The following is a 23340-nucleotide window of genomic DNA, read 5'->3' as shown; positions in this document are numbered from 1 at the left end:
GGCAACACAAAAAATGTTTTTCCTTGTAGTTAGAGCTGAAAGGGTGAGTGGGAAGAAGGATGCCATTTCCACCATTTTTAATTGTACAAGACTTTTAGAACTTGGAAGTGCTGATTTCTTAATATTATGCTTAAGCACAGGGACTCACTGTTGAGTATTCAGATGTATAAGCCACCTGAACACTACAAAAAAGGAGAAGTGCTTTAAGTTCCAAAGATTGTCTTGTTAAAGTTATAGATTTGATTTCATGACATCGCAGACATCAATACAGTTCTGCTGGCATTGCATTTGTATTTCCCCAACATTTGCCATTAGCTTTTCACAGTCTTTTTTTCCAGAAGGTAAATAATTTTCTATAAATAAATCAAATGCCTCCACCACCATCGGTGCGACTAAAACTTATTTTAAAACATCAGTAACAAAAGAGGGGTTTTTTTTTCTTCCTTCCATCTCCCACTGCAATGTAAAGGAGAGCAAAATGATCACTTAATATGCATTTTCATGCATAACCTATTATGGATATCATTATTTAAAAGGCACCATCTAAAAAGACAAACCTTATTATGATTTTTTTTTTTTGCACTAATCTTAAAGTCTTTGCAAGAGACACCAGAAGTTCTCTGAGAGGCATAATTTATTTAATACTTTCCCTTCAGTGTTAGTCTTGCCAGAAACTTGTCTTTCACCACCTTGCTTCTTTCATTTTTTAAAATAAATCAGACTGCTATGAGACATTTTATTAAAAAGCCATAAATTCCCATGACAAAACTATGAACACATTCCAATATGAAATAAGAGCATCGGACTTCACTAACTGACTTATCATTGCACATGTAAATTGTCGTAATAATATATTGCGTTTCTTTCCTCTCACACTCACAACCCCCGTTTCGTTTTTCTTCATCATTTATTATCAATACCTATAGAGCTAATGGGATTTGCCTCAAGTCTAGTAATATGACCTCAAACACATTCAATACTTTATGAATGAAGCCTACCTCTGGATCAAACACCTCCAGAGCAGATTGTACTCTGTTCTAAGATCTATGCCATCTTTTCATTGCTATCAAGGAACTCTGTGCAGAAACAGAGATGTAAGGACTAGCCATTCAGAGTAATTAACTTTTGTATACAAAATGCTCTATGCAATGAAAAATGAATGAGAAATGGCCTTACCTATAAATACAAACTGAGGAAGCAGCACAATATTTCAAGTATTTACGCTACGTTGGGAAAAGAGAGTCACACACAAAAATTGGGACTGCAGGGCAAAGTTTGTTGTTGTCAGTTACATACCTCCTGTCACAAGTACCAGCAATTGGTTGTCAGCAGTACAGTTAGAAGTCTTTGCCAGGTTAGAAGACCCATCATTTGAGCTGTACCATTTAGCAATGCAATTTAATGCAATGTAATGAAAACACTTTCATTTGGCTGGTTCATGCATATGTGGTGATGGGAGGACATCGTATGATTTTAAACCTACTTAAACACCTCAGCATGCTCCCTCATCTTCCCGCACCCCCATGGCTTCATAGCCACAGATTTTTACTTAATTCTTTAAGAGAGAGTTGTGCTAAAAAGAGGGGGCTGGTGGAGTGGAGGGACAGCGTGTGATGGTTAAATGTGCATTGAAAGTATGAGAAGGGACCCATCTATACATAAGAGCAGAGGTTTTATGCTACGCTCAGCCTGGAATAGCCCTCATTAGAGAAGCATTTCCCCCATCAGTCATTTAGAGACTTGCCTTTTAGAGACTTACATGAGCCACATCATCCAAGCCTAAAAAGCAGGCTTCTAGAGCAGTATGTTGGTGTGAGAGAAGGCATTCCAGCAATCAGTTTTGCTCCAGGATTCAGTGGTGACGATACTGAAGCAGATGAGTAAGTACAGGATGTGTGGAAATATTTGCAAACTATTTGACCTCCAGAAAAAGTCAAAATCATCTGACAGCTAGAAAAAACTAATATATAGACATCCAGCCACCATGTGATGTACTAGTCAATCTGTCTAAAGGACAATGGTTTCAATTCAGGGGGCAAGAGGAGAGAGAGAGAGAGAGAGAGAGAGAGAGAGAGAGAGAGAGAGAGAGAAGAATTTAGTAATTGAAAAATGTATTTTTGAGGGATTCAGGTCAAGCAGGTTATTTTGGCAGTCACTGGAGTGTACCAGATGGTTCATTAGCATAAGGGTAGACAAGTCAAAGGCTTTCAGAATAATTTAGGAAATGTCAAAAAGAAACAAGATCCCTGTCATTTTTTATTAGAATTAACTGCATCATATCCTGGACAGAGACTTCACCTTGGGTCAGAAAAATTAATACAGAATTATATGAATTGTGTAATATGTCGGGTTAAAGCTACGCCTTCCTCTGGGGACTCATTTGCTGGCAATATATTACAGTCCTCTATGTTAGGAGTCTTCAGCCTTTGCCTCCATAAGATGGGGTGGGGGGGGGGACAGCTGACCTTGCTCAAAATCCATTGGTGTCTAATTGATCTGAGGTATATGCAGAATTTCAACAAGACGCTCCACTAAAGCTGTGCTGTGATCATTTTCCCAGGAAACTTGGCAGAGGGATTTAACCTGAATATTCAACAGCATGTAAAGCATCCTTTTGTCATGAGCAAAATACAGTGAAACACCGTTTTAAATAAACAGGAGTTAAAATGTGTCTTTTTATTTTAAATACATATATAATGTGATTCTGTCTCTCTCTCTCTCTTTTTTTTACTTTTTATTCAGATGTCAAAACCCTAGAGAACTTCCAGCTGGTGGAAGGTGTTCAAGAACAAGTGAATACTGCTTTGCTGGACTACACAATGTGCAACTATCCACAGCAGACAGAAAAATTCGGGCAGCTTCTCCTGCGACTTCCGGAAATCCGGGCAATCAGTATGCAGGCTGAAGAATACCTCTACTATAAACACCTGAACGGGGATGTGCCGTGTAATAACCTCCTCATTGAAATGCTGCATGCAAAGAGAGCATAAATTATATCCTTTTAAAGCCTCTGCTTTTGAGGAGAAAAAGCAAAATACTCTGAACTACTCCAAACGACACTAATTAAAAAGAACTTGGTTTAAAGGAACTTTGTCCCCCCCAATGGTGTAATAATCAAATACTTAATAGTAAATAAGTGATGTATCAGGGTATTTGTATTGCAAACTGTGAATCAAACCCTACACAGTCTCCCCAAAGGAACATGTATAGGATTTTATCACTAGAATGAAAGGAGACAAATGGATATGGATACCGTTGCCAATGACAAACAAACAAAAAAGGAAGGAAGGAACAATTTTTGTAAGTTAAAACTTTTGCCAATTGCCATTATTGAGAAATTTAGGAACAAGTTTTATCTGTGTTATTCAGCTAACAGAGCAAAGGGATCTGTATGAACTACATCCCTTCTTGTTAGCAGGACTGAAAACACCTCTGATGGACACAAAACTGCAGTCACCCTATGGCATCCTTCCAAGATCTGCATTCTTATCTCTCCTCCAGAAAGGATGTGTAGCACCAATCTAAAAAAGTTCTCAAGTAGGCCACACACACTAGCACCACCAAAACAGCCTAGGGTGGGGGCTTTGGGGGACTGTCTGCAACTCAGGCCTGCAAACAGCTAATATTTAAAAAAAAATGTTCATAAACTAGTGTGACATTCTAAATATGTTTCCAAAGTTTGTTTTTGTCATTGTGTTCATGTTGATCGTCCAGGCAGTATCCCTCTTCCACCAATGGGAGGAGGAACAGCTACAAGCGTCAGAATTAAGCTGCTCCAAAGCAACCGCTGTTGGATCGTGTTTCCAGTGCAGCGGCTCAAGCTTTGCTGAAATGGCTTCTCAAAGCTTTTAGTGCCAAATAATAAGCTTGCGGATACTACTCAGCCTCTTGGCTGTCATCGAAAAGAAAAACAGTATTTCCTTCTTCAAGGTTTCAGTCAGCAGCATCTCTTGATCTGCCGCACTTAATCTGCAACCTAGATAAAATGAATTACTTGGATTTAATAAAGCAATTAATTTCAGTGGCTTCAGACTGTGCCACCGAGTTTTGGACACAGGGATGGGATGCACAAGTTGCTCGCCAACCTGTGACTGCCGCGCCCCATGAGCATCTATGCTGTCGTAACAGCAGGACTGCATCACAAAGCTAAACACAGACAGCTGGGCATCTATCTATTACAGCCTCTCAAGGGCTCAACAAACACCCTGAGTTGTTGGTTTTTGTTTTTGCTGCCTACCTAAGACAAAAAGAACAGGAGGTTTGTCAAGTACCATATTACATGATTGGTGGGTCTTGGGTTGTGCAGATCTTTTCTAGAATTGCCGGTCGGCCACAGTTCTGGCCTGACAGAAAGCCTGTATCAGGATCCGAAAAGCCAACAAAAGCCAGACATGGCCAATTCCTGGTTAAAGAGGACCCTGGATTTGGAGGGGTCCTCAGACCCGCAAGGGTCCTTTAGTGGGCTCCCTTCTATATTGGTGGGCCCTGCCTATGGGCTTGCCTGGTCACTGGAAGGGAGGTATGGGATGCCATTTTAAATTCCACACTATGCCCCAGAGTGGGATTGCCAGGCACTGGTGCCAGTAGGCCCTGCTAAGGCGTCTTAGTTGCCCAAGGCTGATAACCTGCCCAATTCTACCTTGGTCCTACCCATGATTAACCAATTCCATCTGGGGTCTATCCACTTGTTTCTGAACTCACTATACTTCTAGGGATTTCTGTTCGTTCACCCTGCCCTGAGCTGTCTGTTTTTATCCCTGGCCCTGCCTCGGCCTCACAGTCCTGGTGTGGCCCAGGATGCATGTTTTTGCCAACTTTAGATGACTTCATCTCAGGGACTGCACCAGTGCAAGGGGAGAATGCAATGCATTATACAATCATACAGTTCCCTGTACTGGTGTAGCACCCCACTGTGTCAGACGATTCTGCATCTTCCCCTATCCCCACAAGCTGAAATCCAAGTACTTCAGCTTTAACTAAATTCTGGGTCATGTTGTAGGTAATAAAAGACCTTTTCTTTAAAAAAAAATGATTTTACCTATGCAAGATTTAAAAATATTCAAAATGTATAAGCTGGTTGGTTAGTATTACTGGTAGTTATTAGTACAGCCTATGGATTCAGAAAATACATTTTAAACCAATTTTTCAAACAAAAATATGTGAGGACAGAAGAGTGATACTGCCAGGTCCATTGTAGACCAAAGTCTGCTGTAGAACAAATATTGGAGAAGGACAAATAACTCTCTATCCAAAATGAAGATATCAGTATTATAAAATGCAGTGCCACTGTTAAGAAAGCTTTGCCTTATTTCAGAATTCTAAATGGTAACTATACAGATGTTTCGGGGGGAAGTATTAATACTTTACATATTTGAAGGGGGGGAGATGATGGTTGTTTACATTTGTTAGGTCCTGGGGTGGGGGGAACTGTGATGATGTTGCAAAGCAGTGATTTCCTTAATGTTGCTTTCTGATTGGTAATTAGTTTACCAGTACTTAATTACTGTATGTCGTGAGACACTAAAATCAATAAGGGAATCTCATTTATACTTTAATTTTTTAATTTTTAGATTATTGGCTGCACAATCACTTGTAGAAACTGTATTAAAACTTCTACTCCCTTAGCTTTGTTTGTTTTCATGAGGATTGCTGGCTTTTAAATAGTTTATTTATATTGTATATCACAGTTTTCATTGTAGACAATTATGATGCTAATTTATTGTTCCTTGGTTTCATCTTTATATAAAAATATAGCCAGAATAAAGAAGCCAAATATATGTGTTTATTACAGCATGTCTTCAAGTTAGTGGAACATAGTTCAGGGACATACAAGGATCTTTACAGTTTAAGATCATTTGCTTGATTAAATGTCTGTAAATCTTTATAATTCTAAATGTGGTTTATTTAAAATCTATTGTAAATTTAGTGATTCGCACCTTCCTTTATTTCACGTGAGCCTCGTGAGGTGCATTCTTACCTGAAAATTCTTTTCTAAGCAGTGGACATTGTATACCAAAGACAACGTTTATTTCTTTTGTATTAGTACAGAACAGAGAGTTTTATCACCCCATGGATCTGGTCTAATAATCTTTTCCCTTGTGGATCAGAGCCATGAGGGAAGTGTGGGGAAGAATGAAGTACGAAAAATCCTTGCTCATACAAAGTGGCATTCCCTTGTCTGCCCTGCTACCAATACTTCTGCTGTCCCATGACTGTCCACCCTCAAACACCCTCACTGAAAGTCAGCCTCAGGCTGACTTTATTGTGGTAAAAATAAATATTTGGGATCAACAGAACCATTTTACCAAGGAACATTGGACTAGTGGGCATCAAACAACAGCTTGCCATGCTACTTGGAGCATCTCCTTTGAAACTAAGGAGACACTTGGTAGCTCAGTCGGTAGAGCATGAGACTCAGTCTCAGGGTTATGGGTTCAAGCCACATGTTGGGCGAAAGATTGCTGCATTGCAGGGGGAAACGACTAGATGCCCCTTTTGGTCCCTTCCAACTCTACAGTTCTATGATTATATCAGATTTTTGGGGTCTACTGTTTAATGACAGGGTGGGAAATAAGAAAATCTCACTAGAAACGCTTAAGTCCTTGGGTGGATCTAAAATAGTTATTTGAATCCCAGCCAATAAAATCCAAATAGTTGACAAATTACATATAATGTCTCACCCTTCCAAATGGCAGAACTACTCCACTTCCATCATACTAATTATGGTGTTCACCTAGCAGCTGGTGAAGCAGCATTGGTAGCTGTGCTGAGAATGATGGCTGGGAAGAGCACTTTTTGTTGGTACCCAAGTCTCCTGGAGGATGTCTGTCTGAAGGACTTGCCCTGGATTCTAACATTTGTTTGTGCAGTAAAGATGGGTGGGGATAGCAGACTTAGCCAAGTCTAGCATGTGCAGCTCTTAGGTATTTGTATCATGCACCATCAATTCTGTCTTAAGGATCTTTCACCCTACCTTCTCTATACAAATGGGAACATTGCTTTTAAAAAGAAGAAAATAAATGAAGTTATCAACAGTGGCATTTAAAAGGTAACTAAGAGAGTGTTCAGTTCGCATATAGATATGGATGGTGAGGATTTTTACACTGTCACACACCAGTATTTTGTAAGCCCTTAACTTTTTTTTGTTGAAAACCATGGCATATTTTACTGAAATTATGAAAGCAGAATAAAACCACTAACAAAGCACAATTATCTGATAGACACAACCAGATCATTAATGTAAGGATGTTAAAGGCAAAGAATGATTGATGGAAACGGTTTCAAATAAAATAGAGCACATATTAGTCAATATCTGTGGTTCCAAGAAGCCCTCTGATAGCCCAAGCTTGCAAAACTAATGTTAATTGTTAACCACTTTGTAACAATACATTTACTTACAATTGCTTTCTTGATTACATATTAGTAAAAGCAGACTAAAATTCAAAGGTTTTGGCTTTGGCTGGTTTCTTATAGTTGTTCAGTGTTTGTAACCAGACAATCTGTAAGTGTCTGAATATTTGTATTACAAATATGTTCCACAGCTGCCTGGCATTTGAATCCATGCAACCCTTTTAGAATGTGCAGTTAGTTACTTGTTAAAGTTCTCTTACTGTATCTGTGAAGTTCATGTTGTCTCATGTCAATTCTTGCCAGGAATTTTCTCAACACCAATGGATTTTTATTTCCAGTATTTCAATAAATATTGATATGGCCATTCTGATCATTTTAAAATTGTTTCTATGACAACTTCATTGTAAAAGAAAAAGAAAGGGAGAGAGGGAGAGAGATCCCATAGCAGAGGTGGAGAACAATATTGATGCAGAAAGATCTGCCATGCAGTCTCCTGACATCACCGGCTAAAATGTTACTATCAGGTCTCGAAAATACCTCTGCCCAAGACCGTGGAGAATTGTAGCTAATCAGAGAAGACAATACATGGCTAAATGGGACAGTGATCTAACTCATTAAGAAGGGATAGCATGGATTAGAATTTACACAAAATAATATTTCAGACCTGGTCCACAGGAAAGTGTAGAAAATTATGTACTGTATGGTTTTGTAAAGAAAGAGAATAAGGAAAGTTTTCTCTAGAACTTGTGGACATCCAATGGAGTTGAATAATGGAGGATTATGGAAAAAGGCAAAGTACTTTTTCACACGGTGCATAGTTAAAACGTACATTATTCATTCCCATAGAAGGCAGCAATGGCCACCAATTTGGATGCCTTTCAAAGGAGATTAGACAAATCAATGGCGAATAGGGCTATCAATGGCTGCTAACCCTGATGACTATGTTCCACCTCCGCTGTCAAAGGCAGCATGCTTCTGAACACCAGTCGCTGGCAACAGCAGGTAGAGCAGTACTCCAGGTCCTGTTTACAGTCTTTGTATGGGCACCTGGTTGGCCTCTGTGAGAACAGGGTGCTGGAATGGATGGGCAACAGCCTGATCCAGCAGGGCTCTTTTTACATTCCTGTGGCATCAAAAGCAGCCTGCCTACAATGATTCTCTCTCGCAGTTTTCACCTACAAGCTGAATGCCACCTGACTTAATAACCTGTTTTGTTCTGCAGTCCTGGGCAACAAAACTTGGCTTACTTGAAGCCTTGTGAGCTATACAGCGCACAGTCTTAAAGCTCTCACCTCACACATCATTACATGCAGCCAAGCCACCTATTTTAAATTTACTCTTTTTATCTTTTAAAATGTGCCATTAAGAACTCATCATTGTTTTATGCATTCAGTATATTTTTGGAAATAGGATGCAAATAAATTTGAATGACAAACTATTAACCTTGTTTTTTTCTTGCTTATGGTCACAGCCACACCACTGAGTTCTAGCACTCTTATACAACAGCCACGGTCTCCCACCAATAATCCTGGGAACTACCATTTGTTAAGGGCGCTGAAAATTGCAGTTCTGTGAGGAGCTCTCCTAACAATTCTAGGCACCCTTAGCAAGCCATGACTGTAAAGTGGTATAAGAAGGCTTTACACATATGGTGTAGATGTGACTTTGGGCTAAGCAGTGGGGCAGCAAGTAGAGACTCTGAATTCAGTCTCTAGTTTGCACTTTCAAAATTTGGCATCTGCCTTGCACCTGTGGCTTAAAAGTAAAATACATGATCATCATCTATTATACATGTGGTATCCCTGTTCCTGAATGTAAAAAAGTAGAATGTAAATGACAAGGCTCCCTGGGAAATATTTTGTTTTAATGTGAGATATTATTCAAACACTCATTCCCACACTAGCAGACTGAAATCACACAGATAGTCATTTGGGGATGATGACTGTGTAGCTTGGTTTTCATTTATTGATACCTCTCCATTTATGCTGAATAAAGTACTAAGGCTGGAATACTATATCCACTTCTAAGTCGGGATTAATTCTTAGTAAACATACATAGGCTTGCACTGTTAGGCTGCAATCCTATACAAAGTTATATGGGAGTCAATGGGACTTGCTATAGATAAGCATTCTCAGGGGATAACTAATGAAAACAATCAATTCACATATTTGGTTCTCGTTCCTACCAACTGTTTTTACTTGGTGGGGGGGACGGGGGGCAGAGGAAAGAAATGGCAAGACAATAGAAGAGGCAGGCAGCAAATGCAAGAGTTCAGCATAACCTCTCATCAATGTAAATATACCTGATAGAGCCAGGGGCAATTCCTGAGTTCTCCAAACAATTGCCAGGAGAGCCTGCCAAGAAGACAGATGTTGCTGCTACTAGAAAACATGGTATTTTGGCTCCTGATCACCACTTCAAAAACAGAGGCCGCTTTGCTGCGTGGGAGGTCAATCAGATACTGCTGAAGGAAGATCAGTCTCCCCTCTCTGGCTGCTCTCTGGGCTTTCTGGGACAAAGATACCACTTCAGTGCAAGTGTATGTGAAGGGGTGAAGCGGGGAAACACTACCCTAAAGTAAGAGTGGAAACAGAAGCCTGAATCTAGCCCATGTTTGGCAGCAGATGTCTTCTTCTGGTCCTCCCTACCTGCAGTAGCTGAGCTTGATCATCTCCCTCTGCTATGCTAGTGCTCTACTTGCAGGAAGTTTGTGTGGAATCATTCAAAAACAGCATTCCCTTCCGCTACATAGTTGTACATTCTAGTCTGCCCACTCATTCTGATAAGATTTATGACATTTCAATTTAAAAGTTGAGGAAGCCAAGCCTAAAGCTTAAGGGAGCTGGCCCTCAGCAGGCATAGGCAATATGATGTTATTACTAGTTATTTAATAAAGACTATTTTATTTTAGTGATTCCTCTTTATCAGGCCTAGAGCATAGGAGCCAACTCCTAGGGGCCAAGGTCCCATCAGTCCCCCACCCAATAAAATATCTGAGGTATTCCCCGTCCCCAAGTTGATGGGCATTGCCACTCAGATGGTGTGCATGCACCACATCATGTAAGCAGGGCTTACTTGGGGCCCCCAGTATTGTATTGTATTGTATTGTATTCAAGTTGGCACCCCTGGCCTAGGGCTATCACCTGGCTGGCACACACTCTTCCAGCTGCAAGGCCCTCAGCACCCTGGCCCTGATACCTACCCCGACCTAGGGTGGCAGGGTTGCCTAGCAACAGCAGGCAGCCATTTTTATTTCCTAGAATGATCGGGTCCTCTGCGATATTTGTGGGGAATTAAAAGCAATTGTTTGCCTCTGCTACCCTCAAGTAAACTGATGACCTACTGTTTTAGGAAAGGCCCCCTCATGGGGCACTTTCTCACCTCAAATCTCCTCAGACCAACTCCGCCTAGTGTGATCGTTAAACAATGCACTTCCATAGACACAGAAATAAGTAACTTAAGAGACAAGCTACACAGAATCCATTCCACAACTGGAACACTGCACAACGCAATAAATTATCAACCAGCTTTCACCTACCTGGTTATCTCCTCATGTTTTGTACTACAAATTCCATGAGCTTGAGTCACTTGCTGAATGAGGTTGATGGGAGTTGTAATTCAAAACATCAGGTGGGCATTAGGTTAGCAAAGGATGTTATAAACAATGTATTCAAGGTATGGGAGAAAATTGTGGCTAATTCATTGTCCTCATTCCCCACCCTCCCTCCTTGCAAATCCCACACCATTAATTTTGTTCCTGAAGCCACTTCCAAGGAAGTTGTTGTTCCTACTACAGCCTGCATCAAATTCAGCATGCAATGGACCATGGGAGTACAATAAACTCAGTCAAATCCAAGGCAGAAAGAGAAACTTCCTGTATAGCAAGTCAATCATATACTAACTGTAGTTTCAGAAACATATGTTCCCAGGATGGCATCAATCCACATTGTCAGATATAATAATATAGCAAACTCTAACATTGCTTTGGATAGCTGGGAGTCAAATTTGTGTCAAAGACTCAAGTGAAGTTTGAGTATGTTATATATCAAATCACAATCATCAGCAAAACCCATACCCCCAATTCTGTTTTTCCAGGGTATAATTAAAAGATAGAAGAGAGAATAGCAAAGTGAGTGCAATACACTAGCAATGTAGTACCAGGAGAAGTTTACTCTGATTAGCATCTGATTTAACTTCCAGCTGTACACAGAAATAATGAGCAGTGGATTTCTTTTACTTATTTAGCTGCAGAGACTATGCTATGCACAAGGCTCAGGGCAAGGCACACATATTCACATTACAACCAGAGATAAAATGAGATGCCTTCTTAGAACGAAGGGTTCACAGCATCAATTGTTAGCTTGAATTTATTTGCTCAGATTCCACCTCATCTTAGGGGCTAGGGACAGTAGTGCTCACAATTTTCTGGATCAGAGCAAAACTCTTGTTTATCCAGGAGCTCCTCGATGAAGACTCTTCCTCTTTGACTTTAATTCTGGGGGTAGCACCAAGCACATGGAGGCCTGCTTCACATGTAACACCTATCTATGGTTTGCTGGGAGTGAGCCTCCAGTTTATGCATTTCCCTCTTGCTCACCCTACTCTTTGCCCATGTGCCAGTTCAATTACTTATTTCTTAAATTACTTCCCGAACTTTGCTTCAGATCATCCCATTAGTGCAGGAGTGCATTTAGCCCATGGGTCAATTTTCCTTCTAGACACCTTCTGAGGGCCACATGCCAGCAGCAGACAGTGCCAGAGACAGAAGTGGGCAAAGCAACCAATGAAATTTTTACCTTTGTACGGTAGGTAAATTTTACCTTTGAATGCATAAAGCCCTATTTACTCTCCCTTCCAGGCAAACAAGAAGCATGATCAGAAGTCAAAGAGACATTCCAGTCAGGGGTAAAGCAGGGATGCTAAGGGGTATGATCTGGAGAGATTTCCAGATAAGAGATACCTGTGCTCAGTCCCAGAACTGAGGTTCTTCACCTAAAATCCAGATAAGATAGGATTTCCACTCACAGGAAAGATTCCAAGCTCGTTAAAACAGAAAACTATATTCAGACTTTTATGCTAATCAGCATGAAGATCTGAAGTGTACCCCAGGGATATTGGGGGTAGGGCTTTATATGTGCCACCCTGCTCCCAGGTAAATGCCTGAACACAACTATAGCCTTGCCATTCCATCCACACTAGTTATAGTTTCTTTTGCCAACTTTCAAATCAAGTAACTAGCTGAAATTAAGCAAGCAAAGGAGAAATGTTGTTAGATCTGAACTAGGAGAATACACCTTCCACTAAATTCAATGGGCACACATGAGCCCCCGCGAGGGCTTGTGTCAACAGTCCCTTCACCCCTGAGGAAGACAGGCTGGGAAGAAGAATGCTTTTGTACCCAATTGACTAGGATGTGGTTTGTGCTTGGTTTTGGTTTGAGGTGCCCACTACAACCTCTTCTGTTTGCAAATGAGCTCATGGGACCAAAAAAGTCTGGTGACCCTTTACCTACACACACAAGCTCTCTTGAACTAATAAACATGCCCATAAGGTTAAGCGACCTGATCTGGAGGATCACATAGGTCAGCTAAGAGGATGACTGACATCAGCGTGTCATGTAAATACCGGGTTTGAACTGTTCTATGGTGTTGCCCAGCTACTTCATTTCAGCCTGAAATGGAAAGCCGGGAGGGAGCAGAGAGAAAATAACAATACAGTAAAACCACATTTATAAGGCTTCGTTAATATTTATCCCGATTCACTCTGAATCTAGAAGAAATACAAGTTTTAAAGTGTGTTGGGTTATTATAATTGCTTTGAAGTTATTGAACTAGGCCTGGAAAAAATGATTGTTTATGTATTTCAGAGATTTCCTCTATGAAGTGGTACTGCTATTAACTTATATCTGACATACAATGTTCTACTCTATCCTATATGTCCAGAAGAAATTGTTCTCCAATATATTAGAAGGTAGAATTGTTCTCTTGAAGTATCACACTTAAAATGCAACCAGGTTTTTTGGGGTTTTTTGCAGCGCAATCTCCACCCTGCCACTCATCAAAATAGTTTCACTGCAAGCTGATGTTGGCTGTAATGGGCTGCAGTCATAGAGTTCATCTGTTTCAAAGTATGGAAACAATTTGGAAGTCTCAGCCTACTTCTCTATAAACAGAATGTCACCATATCCAAGTTCAAGGAGGCCTTGATCTAGCAAAACATATAAATGCACGATCCTCTTCTGAATCTTGTGAATGGCTTCACTGATATTGAAGGGTTTTTTTCATGTAGTGCTGGCCCATGACTGCAGGATGTCTTAGGTGAACATCCCTAAAACAGCTACTGAAACTGCCCACCTCTTGCCTTGGTTCCCATTACCTGCTTGCAGTCTAACAACATCTGGCAGGCACACCTTTGGCTACCCCGAGTTCTGTCTGAAAGACTATCATAGGACAGTCTTCTTTCTGAAGTTTGGTAGCTCCTTTCAGTGATAACCTGCTCAAAACTGAAGCACGCTGAGAGACTTCCAAGCAGAAACAATTCTGCTGTCTTTCTCATAGTGCCTGCCTGCAGTTCCCTTGTCTCACCAGTTACCTCAGATGACCCAGAAAGCTGTCTGAAGACAAATGCCGGCTCTCTCAGCCTGAAAGCAAGATGAGCGCCGCACCTCATAGTCATCTTTGACTGGACTTAACCGTCCAGGGGTCCTTTACCTTTTACCTTTATCTCAGTAGGTGATCGTACAATGAACAGAATGCATAACACATAAACAAACAAACAAAACCCACTAGTTCAGGAATTAGTATTTTATTATATTGTAAATCACTTTAGGATGCCTGCTGGGAAGTGATTCATAAATGAAATAAATCATGGTAGTGATAAATTAGTATTAATTTAGTTATTATGTGCAGACTAGCTGAACTGGGAGTTCTGCAAAAGCACACAACCTGAAATGCTTAAATATTTCACATTTGAATTCAGTGCTAGTCCTACTTAGAATAAACCCACTGAAATTAATGAGCCAAAGTTGGTCATGTCTAGTAACTTCAATGTGTCTACTCGGAGTAGGACTAGCACTGGATACAACCCCTAACTTTAAACAAAAATGTAAGTTAGAAAATATGAAATAGAACTGAAACAATTTTGCTGCACAAAACCCCCTTGAACATTCTCTTTGAAATATTTATCTTGCAACATTAACAAATATTTATTATTGCTATTTTATTTTATTTTATTCCATATTGATGTTGGATGTCCGCAATCTGGAAAATGATGCGTGTACTTGGTAGCTGACATACAGTGGTATTTACCATTTGATAGTGCTTGATAGTTGGCATGTCAAAATTAGTATTCTGACATTAGTATTCTTAAGACAAGGCATGCAAAGGTATTAGCATCTGATAACATTTGCTATTTAGTATTTGAAAAATGACATGCAATAGTATTTTATTTCTGACAATATGAGATTTACATGTGATGCCTGCAAAAATCAAAGAAATCCAGAGAATTCAAGTTCCTCTCACTGGAGGTACAGCCAGCCTCATTTTTGTTTTTCCAACTCTTATTAAACACTTATTTGTTTACTCAGGCCTCTGGCATGAATTCAGCCAATAAAGCTTTATTGTTCACTAACTGCTTTGAAATTAACCTCTGCTGCATATTTATTTGATGCATGTTTTAAGCCTATATTGATACATACAGTGGAACCTCATGTTACGGACGGGATCCGTTCCGGAGGCCCGTCTGTAACATGGAACTGACGCAAGCAGAAGTACTGCATCTGCACACGCGACATAATTTAACGCTTCTGCGCATGCACAAGCAGCAAAACCCATAAGTAATCCGTTCCAGCATTTTCGGGTTGCCGCGGGACGCAACACGAAAACACATAACCTGAAGTGGACGCAACATGAGGTATAGTGTATGTTTTTATAGTTTTATTTTGTATGGTTTTATATTTTGTACATTGCCCTGTGAATTTTGGGTTAAAAGCTGTTTAGAAATAAATAATAATAATATTCACGTTTTTATGGTCATATTCAGAATTTAAATTTTGACAAAATCTGGGTGACAAAACTTAAATGTGTTGCCGAATTCTGAATCTTATCCAATATTTATTTGATATGCAAAATTAAAGAATCATAAACTGGACGAATTGGAAATTCAAAGCCTTTTCCTACATTGTAGTGTGTCAGACCGCAAAGAAGCTTTCACAAAGAATGTTACCAAATTTAAGAGAATTTCAATTTTATGTTTCTACATCAGTGCATTGCATTTCAGCGCATTCTAAAATATTTGAGACGTTTGTTGCTCACTCACTTCCCCTTCTAATTCCAAACATTGTAATTAAAATCTCCTTTTTTTTTCAGTCTCTCCTCTCAAAACTTGCTCTTCTTCTCTTTCATTATTTTTCCTTTCTTTTTGGGATGTCAGATCAACTTCATGAAAGGTGTCAGGGTGTCATTTTACAGAATCCTAAAACATTACTGTTCATTGTAGGCTCTCTACAGATGTTTGTGAAACTGGTGGTAGAAATTTGCTATCTACTATAAACTCAATGCTATGTTTATTATTTTTGTGGAGACTGTATTAAATTTTATTTAATGATAATAATAACAATAAATGAAAGGTGTCAAGGCTACCATGGAAGTAACCATCATCATGTGCTCTTACGGCCCACAAAGAGAATGAAAAATGCAAGGTAGGAACTTGTGCAGGCCTTAAATAAAGAAAATGCCAGAGAATGTCAAAACAGGAAAGGCAACGGTTGGAAATGATCAGGTTGAAGAGTAATCTGGCTAAAAGTAAAGATAAGGTCATGGGTCCAGATGACAGCATCTGGCTGGAAGGCTAGCACTTTCCTTTACTATACCAAGGAGATGGGCTGTTTTCAGAGACAGTCCCATCTGTAGGTTTAAGCCAGGAAATAATTCTCATACCAAATCAAGTTGATGGAAGAAAAGCCTTAGGGCAGAGCTTTCCAAACTTTTCACATTGGTGACACACTTTTTAAACGTGCACAATTTTGTAACACAGTAATTTAGTTTTACTAGCAAACCGGAGGTTAAACTAACCCCTTTCCAGCCCGGGGGGCGGGGAGCACAGGGAGCGTTTGCACGAAACAGCTAACACTGCAGCTGACACACTAACACCTCGCGACATACTGTTTGGAAAGCTCTGCCTTAGGAGTTAGAACTGAGCAGTCTTAAGACCAATTTACACATGCAGCACAAATAGTGCTTACATATTAATACTTCGGGACGCGGGTGGCTCTGTGGGTTAAATACCAGAGCCTAGGACTTGCCGATCAGAAGGGTTGGCGGTTCGAATCCCCGCAATGGGGTGAGCTCCCTTGCTCTGTCCCTGCTCCTGCCAACCTAGCAGTTCAAAAGCACATCAAAGTGCAAGTAGATAAATAGGTACCACTCCGGCGGGAAAGTAAACGGCATTTCTGTGTGCTGCTCTGGTTCGCCAGAAGCGGCTTAGTCATGCTGGCCACATGACCCGGAAGCTGTACGCCGGCTCCCTCGGCCAATAAAGCGAGATGAGTGCCACAACCCCAGAGTCGGCCATGACTGGACCTAATGGTCAGGGGTCCCTTTACCTTTACTGAACCAATACCTAAAAACCATGTGGAAAGATTAACAACCAAGCATAGAGTGGAATTATGGGATGGGGCTCTGCTGTTCAAAGCAAAATCCAGGACTTTGGGAAGGCCTAAAGCGTCTTTTTTGAAGGAAGGCTTAGTTTTCTCCCTGGGTTATTATACTATTCATTACCTGCTTTCTATCTCTAGTATAACTCAAGAGGTAGATGGCAACTACTGTGAAGAGAAAGCCCCCAATACATGGAATGTCATGTTCTAAAACAACCAGAAGCCATTCTTATGCAAATCACTTGCATTTTCTTTAATATAAATTCCACAAATTTTTACCAAGCCATTCCACACCCCACCGATGGGGGGTAATGAAAGCAGCAAATTTTTTTGTTAGCATTCTTTTAAAAACAAAAAACAAAACCTTCACTTTTTCCCAAATAGGGTGTCTTTTGCTAATCTCCCTTTTTTAACATAAACATCCCAAAAGAAACTGGATCATTGGGTAAAGGGGGATTTTTTTTTATTATGTCTAGCGCATATACCCTAAGGAGACATCTCGTTCCCATGTAATGCAGACCGCCGTTTCAGTCCCAGCGGATTTCACTTGATATCAGAAGTAGTTCACCGCTGTAATGAAAACGACACACTTGCAGCGGCAATACCTCTTAAGCAGCCATGTAGTGATCAAAGGGAATAGCAGAGCAGCATCTGTTAGGTTGGAGAACTGCTTCTCGTCACTGAATGTGCCAAGCTGTCAAAGCTGCCTGTGACCTATCACAGCTACTTGTAACACTGCCACCCTACTTGAGTTGCCGTCAAAGCCAAACAAGGCTCAACACACACACACACACACACACACACACACACACACACACACACACACAATATTGGCAGAGGGAACTTTTTTGAACTACTCTGTTATCTGCAAAGGTGTATTGTGGAGGGCGGGCAGGGACTAGGAAACCGAAAAGCAAAGACACATCTTTCTTCCTTCGCTTCTTAACTGCAATCTTTTTCATGTCATTTAAAAGAGAGAGAGAGTAGGAAATTGTACCAGTCCCCCAGGCTATGAACAAAAAGAGCTATATCGCAGCCAAACACTTTTCACAGAACTAACACCACACATTCTAGGTAGGTCTGCCTACCATATTTCCACCACCTAAAAAGTCAAGTATGTTTCCACCCTCCACCACCAACACACACAGAAGCACTTTATCTCTCAATATTCCAGAGGGTAGTATCTTGGCTATAACTAACAGGTTACTATAGACATTAATGTATAACTCTGGTTTAGAAGCTTAATTGTGCACACAATGCAAAATTTCTGAAAAAATTGAAGAGTGCCATGTATTCCATTTTTAATCCCCATAAATCTTGCAAGAGTAGAGATGTCACAGGTGAACAACTGGAGTCTGAGCTGTTGTTGCTTGAGAGGCAGACATGATGGGTATGGCCAAAACACCAATGCAACTCATCTGTTCTATGTCTGTTACCAGCACTCATTAAATGTGCAACCTAGCAGTATGCTAAAAGTTTCTCCCACATTTCTGTCTGCTTTTCTCTGTCAATCATAGAATTGTAAAGATGGAAAGGACCCCAAGGGTCATCCAAACCTGCATTGTCATTCATGCAATGCATTGGGGGGGGGTCTCCTTTGTTAATTTTCAAATGCAGAGAAAATGATCAAAGGGAAGTGAAATTCTCCTGGTTGTTTTTTTTTTTAAAGGGGGTCACATTGACCTTATTTTTAAGGTGGTTGAGAGTGAGTGTTCTTTCTTTCATTTTACAAATCATCTCAGCAGCAGTCTGCAATCCGCAGCCTCCCTGGGTGACCACACTTAAAGCCCAAGAAAAGAAATCATGAGATCATTCCTCCCATGGGGATATTTCAGATCAACAAGACTAAGCAGTCAAGGAAAGCTGCAAAGTTCATTGGAAAGGAAAACGACAACAACAGCAACAAGAAGCCACCCTTGACCACCTGCCAGCAGTGAAGACAAACCTCTACACCCAGCAAATTCTAAAGAAATTCTAAAGCGCCCTAAGAATAAAACCAATAATGCAAATCCTGTTCTTCGGGGGGGGGGGCTTTTCAGAAACTAGAGGATAGCTTTCAGCACAGTACTAGTGCAACCAGCCCATGGTTCAGCAACAGAAAAAGATGCACCAACCACAGCACTGCAGGTTTTCACTTAATGAAAAATGCATGTCAGTGTATTTAGATCTGTGTTGTTACACCGTATTAAAAGTAATACAACTAATAATACAGTGATGCTAACAGCTATACCATCTCTTTCTTGGAATAAAGCCCATTTTATTTCAGTGGAACTGGCTCTGGGGAATGGCTTCAGACACTCTATACAATTGCCAGTGGGATTTGCATCCCCCTGCTTGCAGGAACACTGCCAGGTTCAAGAGCCCTGAGCAGGCTGTTAGTAGCAGAGTGTGGTGCTGACCTGACCTCATTGGCCCACACCGCTGCTGCATGACAAAACAGAGAAGGGGGAATACATACTCTACACTGGAGCTGGTTTCACCTGCTATGTTTCCAACTCACATCCTCCAGGCTGCATTTCCAAAATGTCAGCCAGCCACCTAAACAGCTATTACTGGGATCTCAGTAACAGCGCAACCATTTTGCTGCGAGATCACTCTGTGCGGCCATCCCAGGTTCAGCCTAGTGTCTAGGGGGCGTGGACAACCAGGGTGCTTCATTTGGGCCTCCCTGAGAGCTGGGCAGCCAGACCCAAGTCCATGCCTAATGGCACTGCTGTGTGTTAATACCACTTGTGGTACCATGAGAAGACGTGTTGCTTTTTCCACACAATGTGAGAGCACAACCACATGTGATGTGTGATGCAGATTTATGATTAGGATCTCTCAGTTTCTTAAAAATAATAATAACAGCAGTAGCCTAGAGCAGCGGACAAATCAGATTGGGGTGTGTTTATTATTTAATCCTTTCCCATGTACAATTTCCCCAAAGCTCCCCAAAGCTGCTGTTTGACATCTGGGATAAAACTTACAGGCAACAATACTGAAATCTGTGTAAGATGCGTAAATTCCATGCTAATGTGCAGTTTTCCCTTTGCACATTACACAAAAAGGTGTGTGCTTCTGTGCAATATCAAAAATGAGTAGCCAGGATCAAATCTTCCGGCTCCTATTTTGGCATTTAGGAATTTTACAACTTCAGTCTGGCTCTTCTTTATTTTTATTTCACAAACTATGCAATGCCATTGCTTCCTCCAGATACATCTAGTTTTCAGCTGCATTTCTCTATGCATCCCCCTTTGCAAAAAGTCAACACCTTAGCCGTTAGAAACATTTTCTTCCTTCCTAGGTTGAGCAAATCTAGATGCCCTAGGTAGTGCTTCAATAGTATAGGAATATTTTGAGCTATATGTCATAAGAGCAATGGCGCCTTAACGATGTATTACATTAATACATCATCAGGGTTGAGGCATTCTTATGAAATATTAGTTTAATGCATCTTAGGAATGCTGTTGGTTTGACAACATATTACTCAAATACATAGCAACACCTAGAAAGATCAAGATAAGTTTTGTATTTTTTTCTTTTCAACTTAAATTTTGGTGTGTCTTTTTTAACATTTAAAAATAAAGTGTTTGTTCATGAAAGGGGGGGGGAGATTTAATAAATATTTAATATTGGCCCAAAACATTATTAGCAACAAAAATAATAATTGCAAAATGTTTAATCTAACTTTATGAAGTGAGAACATCACCAAGTACCCTTGACATAAGATCCTACTCTTTGAAGCCATTTGTATTATTGTATTCTCAAGCATAGTTTCACCTGGCACTTGGTTCTCTTGTGTCTGTAAATCAAATGAAAAAGCTACATTGATAATGATGCTCCTTTCAGGCTCTTTCCTGTACCTCGTATTAACATTCACAAGTTAGCTGGATATCAAAAATAATTTAGATTCCATTCTTCCCCCTAAGCAGATCGGGGCAGTATACAATAACAGCAGTTAAAAAATAAACCAAAACCCACAATCTATCTATCTATCTATCTATCTATCTATCTATCTATCTATCTATCTATCTATCTATCAAGTATCTATCTACAGTGGTGCCCCGCAAGACGAATGCCTCGCAAGACGAAAAACCCGCAAGACGAAAGGGTTTTTCGGTTTTTGCGGCGCTTCGCTAGACGATTTTCCCTATGGGCTTGCTTCGCAAGACGAAAGCCCATAGGGAAATCTCCGGGGACCTCTTTTAAATGCTGGCGGTGGGGAGCAAAGCCTTCCCCCCCCTCCGGACTTCAGAAGAGGTCCAGGAAGGCCGGCGGGGGCGAAAGGCTTTGCTCCCCACCGCCAGAATTTTAAAAGCGGTCCGGGATAGCAGGGAAGCACTTCCTGCTATCCCGGACGGCTTTTGAAGGCAGGCGGGGGGAGCAAAGACTTTTGCCCCCCGCCAGCCTTCGGAGGAGGTCCTGGACCTCTTCTGAAGGCTGGCGGGGGGCAAAAGTCTTTGTCCCCCCTGCCTGCCTAACCGGGGGCTTTTAAATCGCCCCGGGACTGTCCGGGGCGATTTAAAAGCCCCCGGACGGCTTTTGAAGGCAGGCAGGGGGGAGCAAAGACTTTTGCCCCCTGCCAGCCTTCAGAAGAGGTCCAGGAGAGCGGGAAGGCAGCGCTGCCTTTTCCGCTCTCCCAGGAAGGCAGGCAGGGGGGAGCAAAGACTTTCGCCCCCCGCCGGCCTTCAGAAGAGGTTGGGGGACAGACTGTCCCCGGACCTGGTCTGAAGGCGGTTTCCATAGGAACACATTAATTGATTTTTAATGCATTCCTAAATGGAATACACAAGATGAGTTAGTTAAATCAGCTATGATTAAATGGGCTCAAGACATTGGTTACAACATCATGTTTGAAGACTGGGAAAGGTTATGGAACACCGATATGAAATTCACGGCATGTAGTGCCTTGAAAGAAAACATTATGAAAATGATATATAGGTGGTACATGACCCCAGTCAAACTTGCAAAGATTTACCATTTGTCTGATAAAAGGTGTTGGAAGTGTAAGGAAGCTGAAGGAACGTTCTTTCACCTCTGGTGGACATGCCCGAAGGTGAAGGCATTCTGGGAAATGGTTTATAATGAGTTGAAAAAGGTATTTAAGTATACCTTTACTAAGAAACCAGAGGCCTTTCTCCTGGGCATTGTGGGCCAGAGAGTGACAAAGAAGGATAGAACTTTCTTTTTATATGCAACTACAGCAGCAAGAATTCTATTGGCTAAATATTGGAAGGTACAGGAGCTACCCACGCTGGAAGAGTGGCATACGCAGCTGATGGACTATATGGAACTGGCCGAAATGACTGGCAGAATCCGAGACCTGGGAGAAGAGGCAGTGGAAGAGGACTGGAAAAAATTTAAGGACTATTTACAAAAACATTATAAGTTATGTGAATGTTGAGAATTTGTTAAGTTTTTAGACAACAAGCTTCAGATTTCAAATTTTTGATATTGCTGAATTTAAGTTCTGATGATGAAATGACTAAAGTCTAGGGTAAAGTTTCTATATTGAGGACTGTTGGAATTGTGAACTAACAATATTTCCCCTAAACCTAATATACAATTGAGGAAAGTACAAAACACAGGAAACAAGGTATTAATTTGCTGTAACTTTATTTTATTGAAAAAGATGCAGGGGATGGAAGATGTGGGGAAGCCCAGTAGATCATGAAAAATTGTTTTGTAAAGTAAGATCTCTTTTTTGCTTATAACCTTTTTCCTTTTCTTTCTGTAAAACTGCCTTTGTTGAATAACTGACGAGGTATCTGACCTTGGAAAAAAGCAAATAAAAATATTATTATAAAAAAAAAAAAATGAAGGCAGGCGGGGGGAGCAAAGACTTTTGCCCCCCGCCAGCCTTCGGAGGAGGTCCTGGACCTCTTCTGAAGGCTGGCGGGGGGCAAAAGTCTTTGTCCCCCCTGCCTGCCTAACCGGGGGCTTTTAAATCGCCCCGGGACTGTCCGGGGCGATTTAAAAGCCCCCGGACGGCTTTTGAAGGCAGGCAGGGGGGAGCAAAGACTTTTGCCCCCTGCCAGCCTTCAGAAGAGGTCCAGGAGAGCGGGAAGGCAGCGCTGCCTTTTCCGCTCTCCCAGGAAGGCAGGCAGGGGGGAGCAAAGACTTTCGCCCCCCGCCGGCCTTCAGAAGAGGTTGGGGGACAGACTGTCCCCGGACCTGGTCTGAAGGCGGTTTCCATAGGAACACATTAATTGATTTTTAATGCATTCCTATGGGAAACCGTGCTTCACAAGACGAAAAACTCGCAAGATGAAAAGACTTGCGGAACGAATTAATTTCGTCTTGCGAGGCACCACTGTATCTATCTATCTATCTATCTATCTATCTATCTATCTATC

General features: G+C 41.1%; 1 protein-coding gene and 1 long non-coding RNA gene across 12 annotated transcripts in view; one reads left to right on the top strand and one right to left on the bottom strand.

Moving 5' to 3' along the window:
- Positions 1-23340, top strand: part of NR5A2 (nuclear receptor subfamily 5 group A member 2) — a 302503-nt gene that overhangs the window by 109011 nt on the left and 170152 nt on the right. For 3 of the 4 annotated variants that reach the window (XM_081914910.1, XM_081914909.1, XM_081914911.1), the window contains exon 7: positions 2743-7714. In XM_081914910.1, the coding sequence (XP_081771036.1) occupies positions 2743-2990 (248 nt within the window). In that variant the 3' untranslated portion in view covers positions 2991-7714. Of the gene's footprint in view, positions 1-2742; positions 7715-23340 lie in introns of those variants that run through there. The other variant, XR_014169294.1, reaches the window with a different exon arrangement.
- The window catches only part of LOC309371880, a 124519-nt gene that overhangs the window by 69800 nt on the left and 31379 nt on the right, over positions 1-23340 (bottom strand). The gene's annotated exons all lie outside the window — the stretch shown is intronic.

Source organism: Podarcis melisellensis (genome assembly GCF_964234715.1).
Source record: "Podarcis melisellensis genome assembly, chromosome: 6".
Taxonomy (NCBI): domain Eukaryota; kingdom Metazoa; phylum Chordata; class Lepidosauria; order Squamata; family Lacertidae; genus Podarcis; species Podarcis melisellensis.
This window is presented reverse-complemented; position numbering and strand designations above follow the sequence as displayed.